Below are 17,885 nucleotides of genomic sequence, written 5' to 3'. Positions count from 1 at the left end.
AGAGGGGAGGGGGCCTTGCATGGGGGCCTTGGATAGTCTAGTGCCACTCCCTCCTGTTGCCTCCAGGGTCCCTGCTATGGGTCCTCCAGCAGGGTCAGCAGGGTGGGCAATGGGGAACTGGCTACGTGGGAAGAGCGGGGAAGGGGCACCTAGGCAGGGCCGAGCATACTGACCACCATGTTCCCAAAGCCATCTGCGGCGGGGATGTGAAAAAGGACAATGGCCATATCCAGTCGCCTAACTACCCAGACGATTACCGGCCCAGCAAAGTCTGCATCTGGCGGATCCAGGTGTCTGAGGGCTTCCACGTGGGCCTCACGTTCCAGTCCTTTGAGGTAGCTGCAGACCCTTCAATGCCTACGTTGGTCTCTAGGACAGCCAACGTCTCTGGGGGTAGGGATCCTGGAAACCTGCTCCTTACCCTGACAGAGCCCCTGCCTCCTAGATTGAGCGTCATGACAGCTGTGCCTATGACTACCTGGAAGTACGCGACGGGCACAGTGAGAGCAGCAACCTCATCGGGCGCTACTGTGGCTACGAGAAGCCCGAGGACATCAAAAGCACGTCTAGCCGGCTCTGGCTCAAGTTCGTCTCCGACGGGTCCATTAACAAAGCTGGCTTCGCAGTCAACTTTTTTAAAGGTGCCCTCCCTGCTGTCCTGCCTCCCTTCTGTGGCCTCTCAGTCCCTCTTTATTCGTCATCCATTTAATGTGAAGACCCCACGAGAGATGCAAACACAGGGACACCGAGGTCGTGATATTAAAGCATTGTGGGTAAATAGTAGCAAAGGTCAATCCCGTCGACGCTGAACTGCAGAGGCTTGGGGAGAGAGCAAGAGAGAGAAGGGTTGTTTGTTTGTTTTCCCACCAATGTGATCTACGGCAGACTGCTTCCACAAGCCTCAGTACTTTACCTATATGGTGGGTACCACAGCTGTCTCCATATTAGGTATTGCATAGTTAATGAAGGAGAGACAAGAGGACAGTGCTTGGATGGGCACTGGTACACAGGAGCTGATGGTAGCCGCCAGCCAGCCTGAACGCTTGGAAGCTGTTGTAGGATATATCCTATGGGTTCTCAGCCACCGTGGGGACTTGGGGATAGCTCAGAGCTGAACGCACAAGCAAGGTTTTCAGGGGACTTTCCCCTGCAGTGTGGGGTAGGTTCACAGGAATCCTGAGACTCTGGCTTGAAGAAGGAGGAACGAAGTCGGGCCCCTGGTTTGTGACATCGCTTTCTTCTTCATAGAGGTGGATGAGTGCTCGCGGCCCAACCGCGGGGGCTGTGAGCAGAGGTGCCTGAACACCCTGGGCAGTTACAAGTGCAGCTGTGACCCCGGGTATGAGCTGGCCCCAGACAAGCGTCGATGCGAGGGTGAGTGCCCGACTCTGTCCCTGGGCCGCTGATTTCTTTCCTGTTCCTTCCGGTCGGTCCATCTCATTCCAGACAAGCTGGAGACATTCATTCCCTAGTCCCATTCCCAGCCATGGATGAGAAAGCCGTCCTGCATGTCAGCCTGGGCAGAACAGACTGGCAGAGTGTGATATACACTGGCATTAGGGGGTTTTATTCTGACTCCTTTGTTAATACTGATCTTGACCTGGTGATGGATGTCACCACCCTCCCTAGGGTCATGATCCACAGTTTGGAAGCCACTGTTTTTCAGAGTCTCAGCCTGCATGTTAGTGATAGTCCTTCAGGGCAACAGCTTCAGATCAGACTGGTCTTACTGCCTTTGAACAGCCCCTCTCTGTGTCTCCCAGGACTGCCACATATACACGTTCCCCAGGTCCCTCCGTGTCCCCTCCCAGAAGATTCCTTGCTCATTTTCCAGAAGAGGTGGTAGAAATGACCATATATGCAGCCCACCTGCTCTTAAACTTTGGACTCACCTCCAAAGATCTCCATCTACTGTCCCATGACCCCAGGTTGTGAGACCTACAAACCCTCATCTCCCCCTGGCTAGTGTCCAGCCTAGGACTCAGACCTCTTCCCTAGAGTAGGGACTCCTGGTGGGTGATGCCACCTTCCTTGTCCCCCCAGCTGCCTGTGGTGGATTCCTCACCAAGCTCAATGGCTCCATCACCAGCCCCGGTTGGCCCAAAGAGTACCCTCCCAACAAAAACTGCATCTGGCAATTGGTGGCCCCCACCCAGTACCGTATCTCCCTACAGTTTGACTTCTTCGAGACTGAGGGCAATGACGTAAGTGTCTCTGGAGCCAAGGTGGGTAGGAAGGTTGGGGCATTGACACAGTGCTTATCTTTTACCCTTGGGAGGGAATCGGAGAGAATCAGGCTCTGAGAACAGAGAAGAGACTACCCAAGACGTGGAAGCTTGGTGGGTTAATAGGCCCGGAGTTGGAAGCTTGTGGAATGCGGAAGTGCTTGGGGCCAAGTGCCCCGGGGCTCCACCATGCCTGGAGCAGCATTTGATGGGGGACCAGCTGCTTAGCCTGACAGTTTGCCTGGAAGGGAGTCATCAGGAGAGAGGCTTCCTGAAGGAGGCAGCCAGAGCTGGACTTTCCGGCAGGTTTGCAAGTATGACTTTGTGGAGGTGCGCAGCGGACTCACAGCGGACTCTAAGCTGCACGGCAAGTTCTGTGGCTCCGAGAAGCCGGAGGTCATCACTTCCCAATACAACAACATGCGTGTGGAGTTCAAGTCTGACAATACTGTGTCCAAAAAGGGCTTCAAGGCCCACTTCTTCTCAGGTAACCCTGGATTCCTTGGTCTCTAACCCCATCTCCCATCCAAAGAGGGGGCTCCCCTGCCCTCCCTGGTCTCCTAGTCCTGCCCCCTACCTCCCCAACTTATCATCCTCCATCCGGTCAGCCGCTGGGGCATCTGGATATCTTTACTGGGAAGCCCTTAAAACCTTAGTTGTGCCAGGCCTAGGGAGGGGCAGAGCATTTTAGTGCAGAAATGAAAAAGCCTGCGAGCCAAGGCCTGAAAGGGGAGGTCCTAGGACAGGGAGTTCAGTTGCTTAAGAACAGAGTTGCCTGGGAATAGAGAAGAGGAGGGTGTTTGCCTTGGACTGTGTGGGGCAGTTCATCTGGCAGCAGCTGGACTTCTAATCAGACCCCGCCTGGCCCACTGGGTTCATGCCAGGCCTTCTCAAATGTGGAATCGCCTCCACCCTCCAGTACCAAAGCTGCCCACTCCCCTGCCATGGAAGGCTTGGCTTGGTCTGTCCCTTAGCTTCATCTGACCCTTTTTAAGTCCCTCTGTGGGTGGTCCAATCCCCAGCTTTTTTTTCCAGGCTGGACCTCTGGGGTCTGGAGAGACCTCTCCCCTGCTTTAGGAATCCCTAAGTCTTTGACCCTGGGTTAGTGTGCGGCCAGGAGCGAGGGCCCAGATCCAGCAGTGAATGTGAGAATTCTCTGCTGCAGAGTGTGGAGAGAGCAGGACGTTGGTGCGCTGGCTGGAGCAGGTGGCTTGTGGAGGGGTGGCTTAGGGACCTTCACCCTGACTTCTCCTGGTGGGGTGGCCGTAGGGTGGGCAGGAAGCAGGAAACCCATGATTTTGTCCATGCTGCCTCCCTTCTCCCCTCCTTACCCAGGGTCCTGCATCCTTCAGCCCCCTATGCGGCTGCTCCGCACCCTTGCCTGTCCCACCTGGATGCCATGCACCTGTCCCCGTGCACTGGTTCCCTGCTTGGCACTGCCAGCTGCCCCGCTCTGCTTAACGTGCTCTGTTGAGCTATCGCCCCCAACACCCTGACTCCCTGCTTGCTGGGCCCCTCTGTGTAACACTGAGACCCTCCTTCCCTAGGCCCACCTAGAACATAGGCGCTTTCCTGAGGCTGAGGGGATATAATACCTACCGGGGTGGGCTTCTCAGAGACCATTACCTGCTTACTCTTGTCTGTCTCTGCCCTTCTGTTGCTCCAGTCTTGGAGAGGATGGGGGCAATATTCATGTCTGTCTGGAGTTATTGCCTTGTCTCCCTATCCCCAACGTAAGACTCAGCACTGTCCAAGATACGTTTACATGCCTGTACACATGCTCACACCATAAGCAGACACACGTGCACACACACGCATGCACATACATGCATTGCCCCTTGCACAAGAAACCTGCAGAGGACCCTCATGGATGGGCATCAGAGTTCAGCCTCAGGGCCTGGGGCATGTGACTCTGGCCCCCAGGAGGGGGCTGTGTGGACTTTTGAGACACCCATCGAGGAGACCCTAAGACAAGAAGGAGAAGCAAGAGCCTGAAGACCTTCGGTCTGACCCCCAGCACCTCCGGGGCATTTGGGCACTGTAGGGTGAGTGCCATCTCCTTGTTGGGGTCTGTGCCACCTCCCCTGCCCTGACCCCCTATCTACTCTTCAGTGTGCCAGAGTCCCCTCCCAGATATTAAGGCAGCCATCCACAGAACCCACATTCCCTCACTCGTGTCTTTAGTTACTCACTTACCCATCCACCCGTTGACTTTAATTTTACTTCACCTGTGTTCCAGGCACTGGACTAGGCAATTGGGGAGCGCATATGAAGAAGGCATGGGGGTCCAAAAATGCTAGGGAAGCTGTGGCTTCCTTCGTGAGTCGTGCCGCCTGAGCTCCTAGCAGAGCCCCAAGAGAGGCGCCCCCTGCACTGCACTCACGGTATTTCTCACAGGCACATGGCAGCTTCCTTGGTCAGGTTCTGCTCTCCAGAAGAGGCTCTGGGAGAGGCTCATCAACTCTGCCTCTTAGCCCTATGCTTCTGTGGACTCTTGATGGGTCTAGCTCAGCTGAGCATGGGTGGGAGGAGCAGGGCCTTCTGGGAGTCAGTGCGGCAGCCCTCAAGCTCCTTCCCTCAGGCTAGAGTAGGAACAGTGTCCACTTGTCACAGACCTGCCTGGTCAGTGACATGCCAGCAGCCATCTTTCCACGTCATGGTTCATCTCTGATATTCCTGGTGTAACTGGCATCCACACATCTGTCCTGACCGCCTGCTTCTATGACAGACACACCACCTTAGAACAATGGTGTGGCCTGTATAAGCCCGTGACTGTGTGCATCTTTGTAAGTGTGTGTGTGTGTGTGTGTGTGTGTGCATGCCTGCCAGCGTGTGAGCAGCTCTATGTGTAAATGCCCATACGATGGGCATGAGCACCTCTGCATGGATGTGTATCTGCATCCGCATTAGGTCTCATGACCCCATGTATGCACATTTGTCTGTCTCCTGCCTATGTGTTTCTGTCTGCGTATGCTTACACACACACACACACACACACACACACACACACACACACATGGAAGGAGGTCACGTGGGTCTTGTGGGTGCCCCCATCCCCAGATGGGCGAGCAGGTTGTATGTGTGTGACTATAACTCTGTGTCCGAGTCTTCGTGCTGTACTGTGGGTGTTTGCCTGTGTGTGTGAGATGCAGGATGTGTGCCCCTGTTTATCTGTGGTCCCGTGTTTGTACAGCAGTTCTTCCACGCACAGGGTTGCGTGGGTTCCGTGTTTATGTGTGTGCCCGTGTCTCACACACTGTCTGCAGCTGTCAAAATGAGGGTGAGCAGAGCTCTCACGCAGCCCTTTCCCCAGCTCCCCTCTACCCACAGCTCCAAGTTTCTCTTCCCCAATACGCACACCTTAGAGTTGTGTGATCCCTGCAGCACCCCCCTTGCCACAGGCTCAGTCTTGTCGCCTGTTGCTGTGCCTCTTGCTAACCCAGCCGTAGTGACATGGCCGTCCTGCATGCGGGTCTGCCTGCCCCCCTGCCCCACTCTGCCCTGCCCACCTATCTGGAGACCCTGGGTCTAGTTGTCATTGATCTCCCTCCCTGGTTCCCTCCCGCCACCCCCACTCCTCGGCCCCCTTTCTCCTTCTCTCTCTCTCATTTCAGAAAAGAGGCCAGCTCTGCAGCCCCCTCGGGGACGCCCCCACCAGCTCAAATACCGAGTGCAGAAAAGAAACCGGACCCCCCAATGAGGCCTGCCAGGCCCCCAGACCCTTCATTACTCAGGAAGCTCACCTCGGACGGAGTGGGCTGGGGGCTTTGGAGCCCACCCACTCCCTGCCTCCACTCTGCCATTCCAGCCGCCTCCTTTGGCTGGACAGAACTGGTGCTCTCCTCTTCCCCTGCCCCCTTCAGCAGACAGGGGAACCTTCCCTGCCCCCTCCCATTTTGATGGTGTCTGTGACATTTCCTGTTGTGAAGTAAAAGAGGGACCCCTGCGTCCTGCTCCTTTCTCTTGCAGTCTGCTTGTCCCTGTGTCTGTTTTTCCACTTGTCCGTCTGTCCAGTAAGCAGGTAATGGTAGAGGTTCCCATGCTGGTTAGTTCCAGACCCCAGCCCTCCCGCCACCTACTTCTGCCCACTTCTGCCTTCTCTGCCCAAAAGCAGAGGCCCACTCAGCTGCCTCCACTGACGCGGCGGAGGCGAGAACTCCATCATCACCCTGACCTCCCACGCCACGCCCACCCCTCCTGCTCACTCCCTCCCACAGGAGGAAGCCCCTGCCAGGCCTCCCACATCCCCTGGGGTGACCAGACCTCAGCCCACACAGACCCATTGCTCTTCTCTGCACCCTTACAGACAAGGATGAGTGCTCCAAGGACAACGGTGGCTGCCAGCAAGACTGCGTGAACACGTTCGGCAGCTATGAGTGTCAGTGTCGAAGTGGCTTTGTCCTTCATGACAACAAACATGACTGCAAGGAAGGTAAGACCCGCGCAGAGGGTGAGGAAGATGGAGAGGGTGACCAGAGCATGTCAGGTACCTCACACTGCCCTGCCCAGAGACCTCCGCATGCAGACAGCTCCATCCCGAGGAATGGAAGGCCAGCACCTCCCACCTGGTGTGTGGGCCACTCTCCCTTACTGTGGTAGCCAGGACATCTGCACAGGTGCTCTCCCCTTGCCCACACCAGGAGAGGAGTCCACAGATGCCGAAGGTCCATTTCTGGGCTCTTAGGACCTGCATCTAAGCCTTTCTGTTTGTTACAGCCTCCTCGGGCACAGAACAGAAAGGAGAGCTGCTAAGCGCACACACAGACTCTGAAGCTATGTTGCCTGGCCTGAATCTGTCACTTGGTCGTGTACCCTTGAGTGACTGCTTACTCTCTCTGTGCCTGGATTGTTCCCATGTAAAATGAAGATCCTGGGTGCTGGGAAGTGATGAAGTAGTCCCAGTTGAGTGCATTGCCATTATGGGCCATACCTCACCCTGGAGACTCTCAGGGCAGGGCTGCTACTGTTTCTGACACTAGAGCCCCACAAAGACACGTGAAGCACCCCTAAACCAACACTCAAAATCCAAGCTGTTCTAAAAATCTAAAACTTTTTGAATACCATCATGATCTTGCAGTAGGAAACTCTACCTCTGACCTCATGTGATTGGCTGTAGTCAAAACACAGGCATGGTAAAAATATTATGAAAGATTACCTTCAGGGACTGGTAAGATGGCTCAGCCTGAGTCCCTTCCTATAACCTGTGTAAAGGTGGAAGGAGAGCTCCAACTCCACAGATGTCCACACGCATCCACACACATCATAATATTCCTATATGTATACATCTATATATAATAAATTTAAATTTTTTAAAAGATTTACTTTATTTTTTAATTGTGTGTGTGTGTTTGCACATGAGTGCAGTTACCAGTGGAGGCCAGAAGAGGGCATTGGATTCCCCTGAAGCTGGAAACTTGATGTGGGTGCTGGGCACTTATATTTAGTCCTTTGAAAGGGTGGTATGTGTTTTGAATCACTGAGCCAACTCTCCAGCCCCAAATTTTACAAATTTAAAAAATACTTCCAGGCTTTGTTCATAGGGTATATATGAAACATGAATGAATTTAGCTGACACTGAGTTCCATCCTTACAGCTCACTACCTACATTCCTACATTGCAAACACTTCTGGTCCCAAGAGTTTTGGATGAGGGATGCTCAGTTCTCCCAACACTCATAGCTTCCAGTGCCTCTTTGGACATGTCACAACGCTGTTCCAGCTCATTCATTCTGTGTCCTGTGCCTGCCTGAGCACCACAGTCCCCACAGACAGACAGGCCTGCCTCTGCCACTGCATGTTTGTGTGAACTGCGGGAATTACTTAACCCCTCTAAACTTGTTTCCTCATTCATGACACAACAAACAAAACCCTGCTCTTTAGAGCACCAAGCTTTATTGCTATTATTCTGTGCCCTGAGAGTGTCCCTCACAAATGACTCCTCGCGATCATTAAGTGAACAACCCAACCATAAATAAATAAGCAGAATTAGGACTGAAGCACCCGACAGTGAGCCACGTGGCATCGGAAGCTTCCGTCAACCACCGAGGGTGCCCCCGTCGGGAGCATCTGACTCACTGAGCACCCACTGCCTTTAATTTGCAGAAGCCAGTCCTGTGGTTTTCTAAACCGCATGCCTTTTCTACAGTTTAAGTGGAAAGGGATGGTGGCGTGCTCATCAGCTCCCTTCTGTTGTGCACTTAGAAACACTCCGTGCCCCTCGCTTGGAGGTGGGCTCATGGCAGATCAGTCCACACCCTTGGTCCCCATGGAGGATCTGATTCTGTTTAGTGTTCTTTGAGGGACTGTAGACAGCGATGGCACCCAGCCTGAGAAGAGATGTGGGGTACAGGAGAGGCAGAGCTGGGAGCCAGTGCGGAGGTTGGGCAGGCAGAGTGGCCTTCAGAAGCTGCAGGTGAGGGAAGTTGACAGCCCACACCTGAGCAGCAGAGAAGCAGGTGAGACACCCGCTTAGTTTAGAGGTGAACCTTAGCTCTAGTCTCGGGGTGTGGCCTATGTCTGCCTGTCTTTTTACCCTCCACAACCCCACCACACTCTGAACCGCTTTCTGTATTAGCTTTGTAACACCCAAAAAACTATCTGAAGAAAATAACTTAAAGAGGGGAAATTTTTGCCCGGTGGTGGTGATGCACACCTTTAAGCACTCCAGAGGCAAAGGCAGGTGGATCTCTGTGAGTTCGAGGTCAGCCTGGTCTATAGTACGAGTTCCAGGACTTCCAGAACTACACAAAGAAACCCTGTCTCAAAAACAAAACAAAACAAAAAAAGGGGGGTGGTGAATTTTATCTTGGCTTATGCAGGGTTTGGTCTATGGTCACTGGACTCCTTTACTTTGAACTTAAGGCATGGCCAACCTCATGTCAGAATTCATGATGGAGCCACAAGCAAACCTGCCCAGCTTACGATGACAGGAGGGGGTGGGGGCAGAGAGGCAGAGAAAGGCAGCCATGGTCAGGGACAAGAAATATCCTTCAAGGACTAGTGAGGTGCTCTTCTTCCAACTTGACTTCACCTCCAGGAGTTTGTTGGTACCCAAGCATGAACGCATCCGTGGATTCACCTATTGAGATCCAGTGACATTCCAGAAGCTGTCTTGCTCCACTGGGGACATCTCTTGAGTGTCTATGGGACATTTTAGATCTATATCATACACTTGTCTTTAAGGGTCCTGTTACCGTCTGATCATGAATAGTGGCCATTGGTTTTTGTTTAGTTTTGAGACAGCGTCTCACACCATAGTCCAGGCCAGCCTTGTCCTGACCTTGTAGCAGTGATCGTCAGCTTTTACATGGTGTTTGGGAGGCCTTGCTCGGTGTGGGAGTCGGGTTACTGCAGGTAGAGGAGGCATAGGGGATGAGAATGTGGTGGTAGCCAGATATGTGGACGATCATCTGGGAAGAAAAAGCAAGAGAAAGAACCAAGGTTAGAGGGCCTCCTGAGTTGGGGAGGGTGACTTCAGGAGCTCATGGGCTCCAGAGTGGCCGTGAGTCCTCCTTGGTGTAAGTGTCCCTTGGCTATTGGCAGCAGTGAACACCAGCTTCAAAAGGACAGCCATTTTCACAGGGAGGCAGGGCAACTTCTCAGAGGCCCCAGGATGGGAGGGAAGGAGAGGCAAGGAGGGTTCACAGCTGAGGGCCTCATTCTTCAGGACTCAGAAGGGAGATGGGTCTGCTGCCAGGAGGGAAGGCTGTTGAGACAGTAGCTTGAGGAGGAGGCTGAAGTCTGGAACGGTTGCCGATAGGTGGAGGTGGTGAGCCGCAAAGGAATGAGGGTCTAAGGATCCTGGTCCTGGTGAAGCAGGACCCCGCAAATGGACTCTCTGTTTACTTATTTTGTGTGTGTGTGTGTGTGTGTGTGTGTGTGTGTGTGTGTACAAGTATGTGTGTGTCGGAGAGGGCACATGTGTAAACCACAGTTGACATCAGGTGTCTTCCCTCAACCATTCTTCAGCATAGTTTTTGAGACAGGGTTTTCCACTGAACCTGGGGCCTGTGGCTTGGCTGGACTAGATGGTCAGCAGGCTCCAGGGATCCTCTTGTCCCTGCCTTACCAGTGCTGGGATTTTAGGTGTGTGGTACCACACCTGGAGTTCATGGGTGCTGGGGACTGGACCCTCACATTTGTGTGGCACTTTATTTATTTGTTTGTTTTTTTGTTTTTGTTTTTTCAAGACAAGGTTTCTCTGTGTAGACTTGGCTGTCCTGGAACTAACTCTGTAGACCAGGCTGGCCTCGACCTCAGAGATCTGCCTGCCTCTGTCACCTGAATTTTGGGATTAAAGGTGCCACCCCTGCCTGGCTGGCAAGCATTTTATTGGTTGAGCCATCTCTCTAGAATCCTCTCCTTGTTTGCTTGCTTTGTATTGGGGATGAATTTAGAGCCTTACACACCCCAGGCAAATGTTCTGCTACAGAGCTACATCCCAGATCTCTTTTTACTTTTTATTTTGAGGGGAGGTTTCACTAAATTGCTAGCTGAACTTTGATCCTCCTACCTAGGCCTCCCTTGTAGCTGGAATTACAGCAAATGCACCCAGGTCCAGATGAATGTGGTTTCTAAGGTAGAAGGGTAGGATGTCAGGTGACCAGACATGTCATCCAGCTGCAGAGGGGAGCCAACTGATACTCTGGAGGAAGACAGACCTTTAGTGGTGGGTCCATTATTTTAATTCAACCAATTTCCTTCTGAAATAGTTAATCCTATGAGCAAACATTGTACCATTTTATATGAGACTTGAGCATTGTGGATTTTGGCAGTTGTGAGGGGTTCTAGATCAAATCCCTTGAAGATACGTAGGGACTTCTAAGCATGCTGGGAAAAAAATGTAAGAAGGGGATGCACGTTGGAAAAACCCAGCATGAGGTTGTGGGGAGAGTTGGGAACGAGAAAAACCCAGAAGGTCAGAAGTCACAGAGGACGTGATGGGTGAGCTGGCCCCTTTGTTTCTGTCACCTGTGATGGAAGCAGGAGTGGAGCTTGGGGACGACTGAGTCAGATGCCAAAGTCTCCGGTGACATAGCCTCTCGCAGTGCACAGACGCTCCTGGGTGGCAAAGGGGAGGAAGAGTGTGTGACAGCTGGACAGAAGTGGTGTGGCCATGTGGTCACAAAAGGGTAGACGACCTCATCTGATGCGCCTAGGGGTCCTAACCAAGTCAGCAAATTCTCCCCCAGCCTGGGTGACTGAATGAGGAGGACATGTGTGTCCTCAGTCCATTCTGTAAACGGAGGACAGGAGGCAGAGCAAAGAAGTGGGCAGGAGGGAGACACCTTCTTCCCAGGAGACATCGGGGTGGGAGGTCCCTGGTGATCCCCTTCTGTCACTCATCCCACAGCTGGCTGCGAGCACAAGCTGACATCCAGCAGTGGCACCATCACCAGTCCCAACTGGCCCGACAAGTACCCCAGCAAGAAGGAGTGTACGTGGGCTATCTCCAGCACCCCTGGGCACCGGGTAAAGCTGGTAAGATACCACTTGGCACCCTGTATGGACACCCCGTTCATCGCTATCGAGTGACCATTTGCTTCTGCCATCTGCAAAGACTTGTGTGAGTCCAAGGTGTTGACTGTAGACAGGGTGGTCTGATTGAGCCTCAGGACCTACCCATCCCTGTGGAAACAAGTCTCCCTAAACAGGAGCCCCCTTTCTGAATATATTTTGGGGATGTCTCTGCCACTGCCCATTCCTGAGTCCTCCCTCACCGTCATCCCACAGCCCCGATTGCTACCATAGTTGTACATGAGCTGGAGACTAGAGGTATAGAGGTTTAGGAACTCCTCTCAGCTGCCCTAGCCACGCCTCTAATCTGGACTCCTCTCTTGTATCCCCCAGACCTTTGTGGAGATGGATATTGAATCTCAGCCTGAGTGTGCTTATGATCACCTAGAGGTGTTCGATGGGCGTGATGCCAAGGCGCCAGTCCTTGGCCGATTCTGTGGCAGTAAGAAGCCCGAGCCCGTCCTGGCTACAGGCAACCGCATGTTCTTGCGCTTCTACTCTGACAACTCGGTACAGAGGAAAGGCTTCCAGGCGTCCCACTCTACAGGTGAGGCTGGCCTCCGCCTAGGTGATGCCCCTAGGCTGATGTTGACTCCCATTAGGTACCGCATGTATGTGGCTGACTCTGGTTGCCAATCCTGGCCTTGAATTTACACAGGACCTTTGAAGGCCCGTAGAACAGAGCCCTGTAGCCCCAGGGCCAACAGTGTTCTGAGACACAGATCGCTGGAGAGAGCGCTGAGGCATGGGGGAGAAGTCAGGGATTACAAAGGTCAGAAAGCAGGGTATAGCGACAGTGGTCAGAGGAAGGCGTGGTTAAGGAACCTACAAATGGGGAGAGCATCCCTGATTGTCCCTACTGTAGCATGTGCCATAGCAGCCTTGGCCACACTCCATCCCTGGCAACGGGCTGTCTCTTTCCTTCTAGAGCTGTCTATTTTCAAGCAGCCTGCGTAAGCCATCGTTCTGAGTGCAGGTCCGAAAATGAGCCTAGCAGGAAATCCAGATCCCAGCCTTCAAGGAGCTTGCTCTGCTTGTTTATTTGACCGGGGGCATGTGGCAGTGAATCAGCCCTTACCCTGCCTGCCCCAGGAACTCATAGTTCAGCAGAGATAAGCCGTAGGCATGGATGATTACAGCCTAAGCCAAAAACATGACATGGGCAAAAAGAACGGAACCTGACTGGGGGGAGTTGCTGGAATCATTCCAGCTGGGGAGGGGGGCAGAGCTCCGGCTCATGGTTCACACAGGTGGACCGCTGTGTCACCTGGTCTGACTAGAGCAGGCGGGGGTGAGGGGGTTGTGAGGATGGCAGTGGGAACCATGTAGCTGCAGAGGGAAGCTAAGCTAGAGGCCAGTTCTGAGAGACCCAGATGCAGACCAAGGATGTCAGTATCAAGTTTCCTTGTCTACTGGTGAGTCCTGGGCATCCCAGAATTGGTAGGCCCACAGCCCTCCACCTTCCCATTTACCTCCATCCTAGCACAACTCTTGCCTAGCTCATCTCTTCCCCAGAAACTGAGCCTAGGTATAAGAGGAAGGCCAGGGACTTGTAGACAAGGGCCGTTGCTCCCATGGTGCTTTGCATGTCATTTCCCTTGTCTAGCACACTTACACAAACCAGAGGCTGGAACTCCATCAGTGTTTTACCCACAGGGGTGCTGGGCTTTATTTGTTGTTGGTGGTTGGTTGGTTGGTTTTCATTTGTTTGGCTGTTTTTTTAAGCTTGAGTCAACACTTAAAAAAGTCAGCTCACGTACAAATGTATAGCTTTTCTCTGTAAGTGTACAGTCTGACAGTGCTGGGCCATGTTCTTCCATAACAGCCCTCAGCTAGGACACAGGAATAATTCCTTCTCAGGCAAAGCTAACCTTTCCCAACACCACTGTTCAATGCAACCTCTTCCCCAGGGTCTCACCCCTGGAGTGTCTCCTAGCCTCCTCCTTTGGTCTCTATCCGGAGGTGGCATAACAGGGCATTTGCTTGAGGCTCGGCCAGATGCCGCCTCTCACTGGCCACATGGCATCGGTACCGGAATTTGTCTCTGTGGTTCTGGGTGGTTCTGTAAATATTGTCTTCTCATCAGTGACGGTCAGTCTTGTCGTTCCTGCCCTGCAGAGTGCGGGGGCCAAGTGCGGGCAGACGTGAAGACCAAAGACCTTTATTCCCACGCCCAGTTTGGCGATAACAACTACCCTGGAGGGGTGGACTGCGAGTGGGTCATCGTGGCCGAGGAAGGCTACGGTGTGGAGCTGGTGTTCCAGACCTTCGAGGTGGAAGAGGAGACCGACTGTGGCTATGACTACATGGAACTCTTCGATGGCTACGACAGCACAGCTCCCCGACTGGGGCGCTACTGCGGCTCTGGGGTGAGCACCCCCCTGGCTCCTGACCTCCCATTGCCTTCCAGCTCTTACCCTAATCCCCTGCCTGGCCCTCTGCAGACGCTAATATGCTAAACCTGGGGGCGCTTACAGAGACCATCACGCCTTGGGCTATCCTGACCCAGGGAACCGGGGGGCCTTTCTAGGTGGTGTAAAAGTTTTCACAACTCCTGTCCTGGGCCCCACCCTGACCTCTGCTCCCTCAGGACCAGTTTGGTCTGGCCTGCCGAGTCGCAGAGTCTCACGTACCTGGAAGTGGGAAGTGATTGGGTTCTCCCTCAACCACACAACGCTTGACCCCACCACCAGCAGTTTCCAGGGCTTAATTGGGGTGTGGGGATGGGGCAGAAATTAGAGCCTGAAACACAAACAGGGGCTGTGAGCAGTCGCTCTAACCAGACTGTCGTCTGTCCCCTGGTGAGAGGGCCGTGTCCTAAAGGCCATTGCTGCTGTTGCTATCCAAGCAGGCCTTCGGGGTTGCTTCAGATTCTGTGTAGAGGGTAATTTGCAGAAGCTGTGGGCACAAGCACTTTGACTGGTTTGTAAGAAAAGCCGCGTCTAGCATGTAGATGCACTTACTTTCCTCCCAGTAACAGATTAGGATCTCACGCTCTCTCCTCTCCCTCTCTCCCTCATCCCCTCTCCCCTCTCCTTCCTCTGTCTTCATTCTCTCATCCTTTCCCATTTCCCTCACACGCATCCACAAGCCCATGTCCATTCTGATGCAGGCCCTGGCTCCTGCCCCTCCCTCCTCTTTTGCTGCCCCCAGAGAAGGTTAAACTTCCCTGGAGCCTCTCAGCTGCCAGGCCCAGCATCAGCTGAACCTCCCTTTAGGGCAGTGGTTCTCAATCTGTGGGTCGTGACCCCTTTGGGGGTTGAACAACCTTTCACAGGGGTCGCCTGAGACCATCAGAAAACACAGATATTTATATTAAGATTTATAATAATAAGGAAAATTACAGTTATGAGGTAGCAACAAAAATAATTTTGCGGTTGGGGGGGGCGAGTCACCACAACATGAGGAACTGTATGAAAGGGTTGCAGCGTTAGGAAGGGAAGAACCACTGCCTTAGAGACTGAGCTTCAGCCTAACATGAGCAGCAGGGGCTGGGCCAAGGGGGAAAGGGCTGTGGGAGGTGAGGCTGTGTGTAGCCTCAGCCTGGCTACCCAGGCTCTCTGGCATCCCTGGCTGGCAGGTGAGTGCCTCCTCCCTGCCTTGTCCCTTCCTTTTAGTCATAGAGCAAATGAAATGTCATCGGGAGGCTCTTCCAGGAATGTCCCCAGCTTGGGGCCTGCAGAGGGGATGTGGGAGAGGAACCCAGACAGGCTTCTTGGCACAGTTACTGGAAATATCTTCAAGGCTGTCGGGAATGATTCCTTCTAGGATTGGGGGGCCAGGGCATAAAGCCACCTCAGAAGAACCTTGCCTCTCTTCGTCAGTCCCTGGCCCCCCACTTGAGGCAGCTCTTCAGAGTCTGGAGTCAGAGCAAGAAGTTGGATCTAGAAGGAACCAGGGCAAGAGCAGAAATAGGTGGAGGGCAGCAGTGCCCACGTCTGGGCTCCCTGCCTAGCCAGGTGGGCAGAGAAGAGCACTCCCATCTTCTCTAAGTGGTGTACACTTACAATCCTGGCGCCAGAGAAACAGGCAGGCAGACGCCTGGGGCTCACTGGACAATCACTCCTTGGCAAGTTCCAGGCCAGTGGGATCCTATCTCATCAATCAATTAATTAATTAGTTAATTAATAATGGACGGTATCTGATGAATGACACCCAAGGCTGTTCTCTGACCACACACACGAGTAAGTAAATAAATGAATAAATAAACAAATATAGGCATGGCTGACTCTGAGCTGAGTGTGGTGAGTTTGTTTTGTTTGGAGGCAGAGTGTCACTGTGTAGCCCTAGCTGGCCTTGAACTCAAAGAGATCCGCCCGCCTCTGCCTCCTGAGTGCTGGAATTAGAGGCCACTCTATACCTGCCCAGCTCTGATCTTACACCAAGCTGTCCTTTCCAGATTTCACTTTAAATTCCTAGTAGCATGAAACTCTGCTTCATTTTTTAAGAAAATATTTTATTTTTAACTGTGTGTAATGGCGGGGGTTGGGGGCTTGTGCAATACCTAAAGAGGCTAGAGACAAGGGCATCAGATTCTCTGGAACTGGAGTCATACATGGTTGTGAGTCACCCATTGTAGGAACTGAACTCAGGTCTCCTAGAGAACAGGAAGTGCTCTTAACTGCTGAGCCATCTCTCCAGACCCTCATCTAGCTATAAAGAGAATATATATATATATATATATAATATTCTCACTAGAGAGCCCAGACTGCTCTCCTTCTGGTTCTATTTCTTAAGTGCCAGGATTACAGGCACACACCATCCTGCTTCATGGGGAATCTTGAGATACTGAGGACCTCTGGCAGGGAAGACAGCAGCCCCATCTCAGCTCCTCATTCCCATCTTTCTCCCTGGCAGCCTCCTGAGGAAGTGTACTCGGCTGGAGATTCTGTCCTGGTGAAGTTCCATTCTGATGATACCATCTCCAAGAAAGGCTTCCACCTGCGGTACACAAGCACCAAGTTCCAGGACACACTCCATAGCAGGAAGTGACCGCCCCTGCATGGTAGCAGGAACTGGGGTCCTGCTTCCCTTGGTCACCCAGACTGGACAATGGGGGTGACAGGCAGATGGTGACACATCGTCCCTCACCCCCAGGCACCAGGACCTACAGGGCCAATGGACCAGGTGTCATTGGGAGATAGGGGAATCGGACTCCTGACAAGCCAGTTCCCCACAGCCTCCCACCAGAGGGGCCAGGGAACCAGAGGTTTCACCAAGACACTTGAAGTGACCATTCCTCCTTGGGGCCCCGCCTGGGGCAAGACAGTCTCTGTGCAGGACCCTGATGCCTCCCTGCCGACTCTGCACACCGTATTGTGTATAGCCGGTAGCCCTAATCTTCATTGTACCGTACATTTCCTGCCCCTTCTCCAGCCTCAATTTGATTTTATTTTGAACCCCCATTTCCATGTTCCCAGGGGCACAAATATCTGTATCCCCTTGGAGCTATACGATGGGGAGTTGGAGAGGAGGGAGTGGATAAACAAGACAGGGCTTCTCTTAGGCCCACAGGCTTATCAGCCACACTAGGGCACCCCAGCCAATAAACAGAAAGTGTTACAGCCAATACCCTGTGCCAGATGTTGTCTGCGATGTGGGGACATGTGGATTCTTCCAGATGTGTCAGTTTGCTGGGTGTCTGGAGCCAGTATGGAGCCAAAACACCTGGTTTTGCTGGCTGGCCTTCTCTCTCAAAATTCCAGGACTCCTAAGGGTGTGATTTCACACTGAAATGAACACACACACACACACACACACACACACACACTACTTATAGCCCTCCCACACAACAGGAGTAGAACATTCTATAAAGAGGCTGTCTGGGGGAGGGAGGAGGCATATAAAAGAGGTTTAGGGTATGTTTGTCCATCTGGCTTTTCTGTCTCTTGGTCTGGGGAGGGAGGGGTCTGTGTGAGTGTCTAGCTGGCATGCCCACTAGAAGTGGGAAGACCCACATTGACTAAGTTAGATCCATTCCTGACCCGCAGAGGCTGGGTGCCAGCGCCAGGAATCCTCTCTCTCTTTGGAGAGGAAAGTCAGGATGGTTCAGTAGTCACTGAGTAAACATTCCAGCTTGGGCCCCTCTCCCCAGGCGACAAAGGCTGCTGTCTTGTCCAGTCTCCTCCTCCCTGCTGTTGCCAAC

The 17,885-nt window shown here is 53.0% G+C and overlaps 1 protein-coding gene across 3 annotated transcripts in view; it reads left to right on the top strand.

Annotated features, from left to right (window-relative positions):
* Bmp1 (bone morphogenetic protein 1) overlaps nt 1-17,305 on the top strand; it is a 46,155-nt gene extending 28,850 nt beyond the window's left edge. For 2 of the 3 annotated variants that reach the window (XM_005355582.2, XM_026783258.1), the window contains 10 exons: nt 190-335; nt 446-641; nt 1,249-1,374; nt 2,044-2,204; nt 2,532-2,712; nt 6,532-6,657; nt 11,577-11,704; nt 12,074-12,287; nt 13,859-14,109; nt 16,598-17,305. In XM_005355582.2, the coding sequence (XP_005355639.1) occupies nt 190-335; nt 446-641; nt 1,249-1,374; nt 2,044-2,204; nt 2,532-2,712; nt 6,532-6,657; nt 11,577-11,704; nt 12,074-12,287; nt 13,859-14,109; nt 16,598-16,732 (1,664 nt within the window). In that variant the 3' untranslated portion in view covers nt 16,733-17,305. Of the gene's footprint in view, nt 1-189; nt 336-445; nt 642-1,248; nt 1,375-2,043; nt 2,205-2,531; nt 2,713-5,839; nt 6,658-11,576; nt 11,705-12,073; nt 12,288-13,858; nt 14,110-16,597 lie in introns of those variants that run through there. The other variant, XM_013349299.2, reaches the window with a different exon arrangement.
* The last annotated feature ends 580 nt before the right edge of the window (nt 17,306-17,885 follow it).

Source organism: Microtus ochrogaster, chromosome 17 (genome assembly GCF_000317375.1).
Source record: "Microtus ochrogaster isolate Prairie Vole_2 chromosome 17, MicOch1.0, whole genome shotgun sequence".
In the NCBI taxonomy this organism is placed as follows: domain Eukaryota; kingdom Metazoa; phylum Chordata; class Mammalia; order Rodentia; family Cricetidae; genus Microtus; species Microtus ochrogaster.
This window is presented reverse-complemented; position numbering and strand designations above follow the sequence as displayed.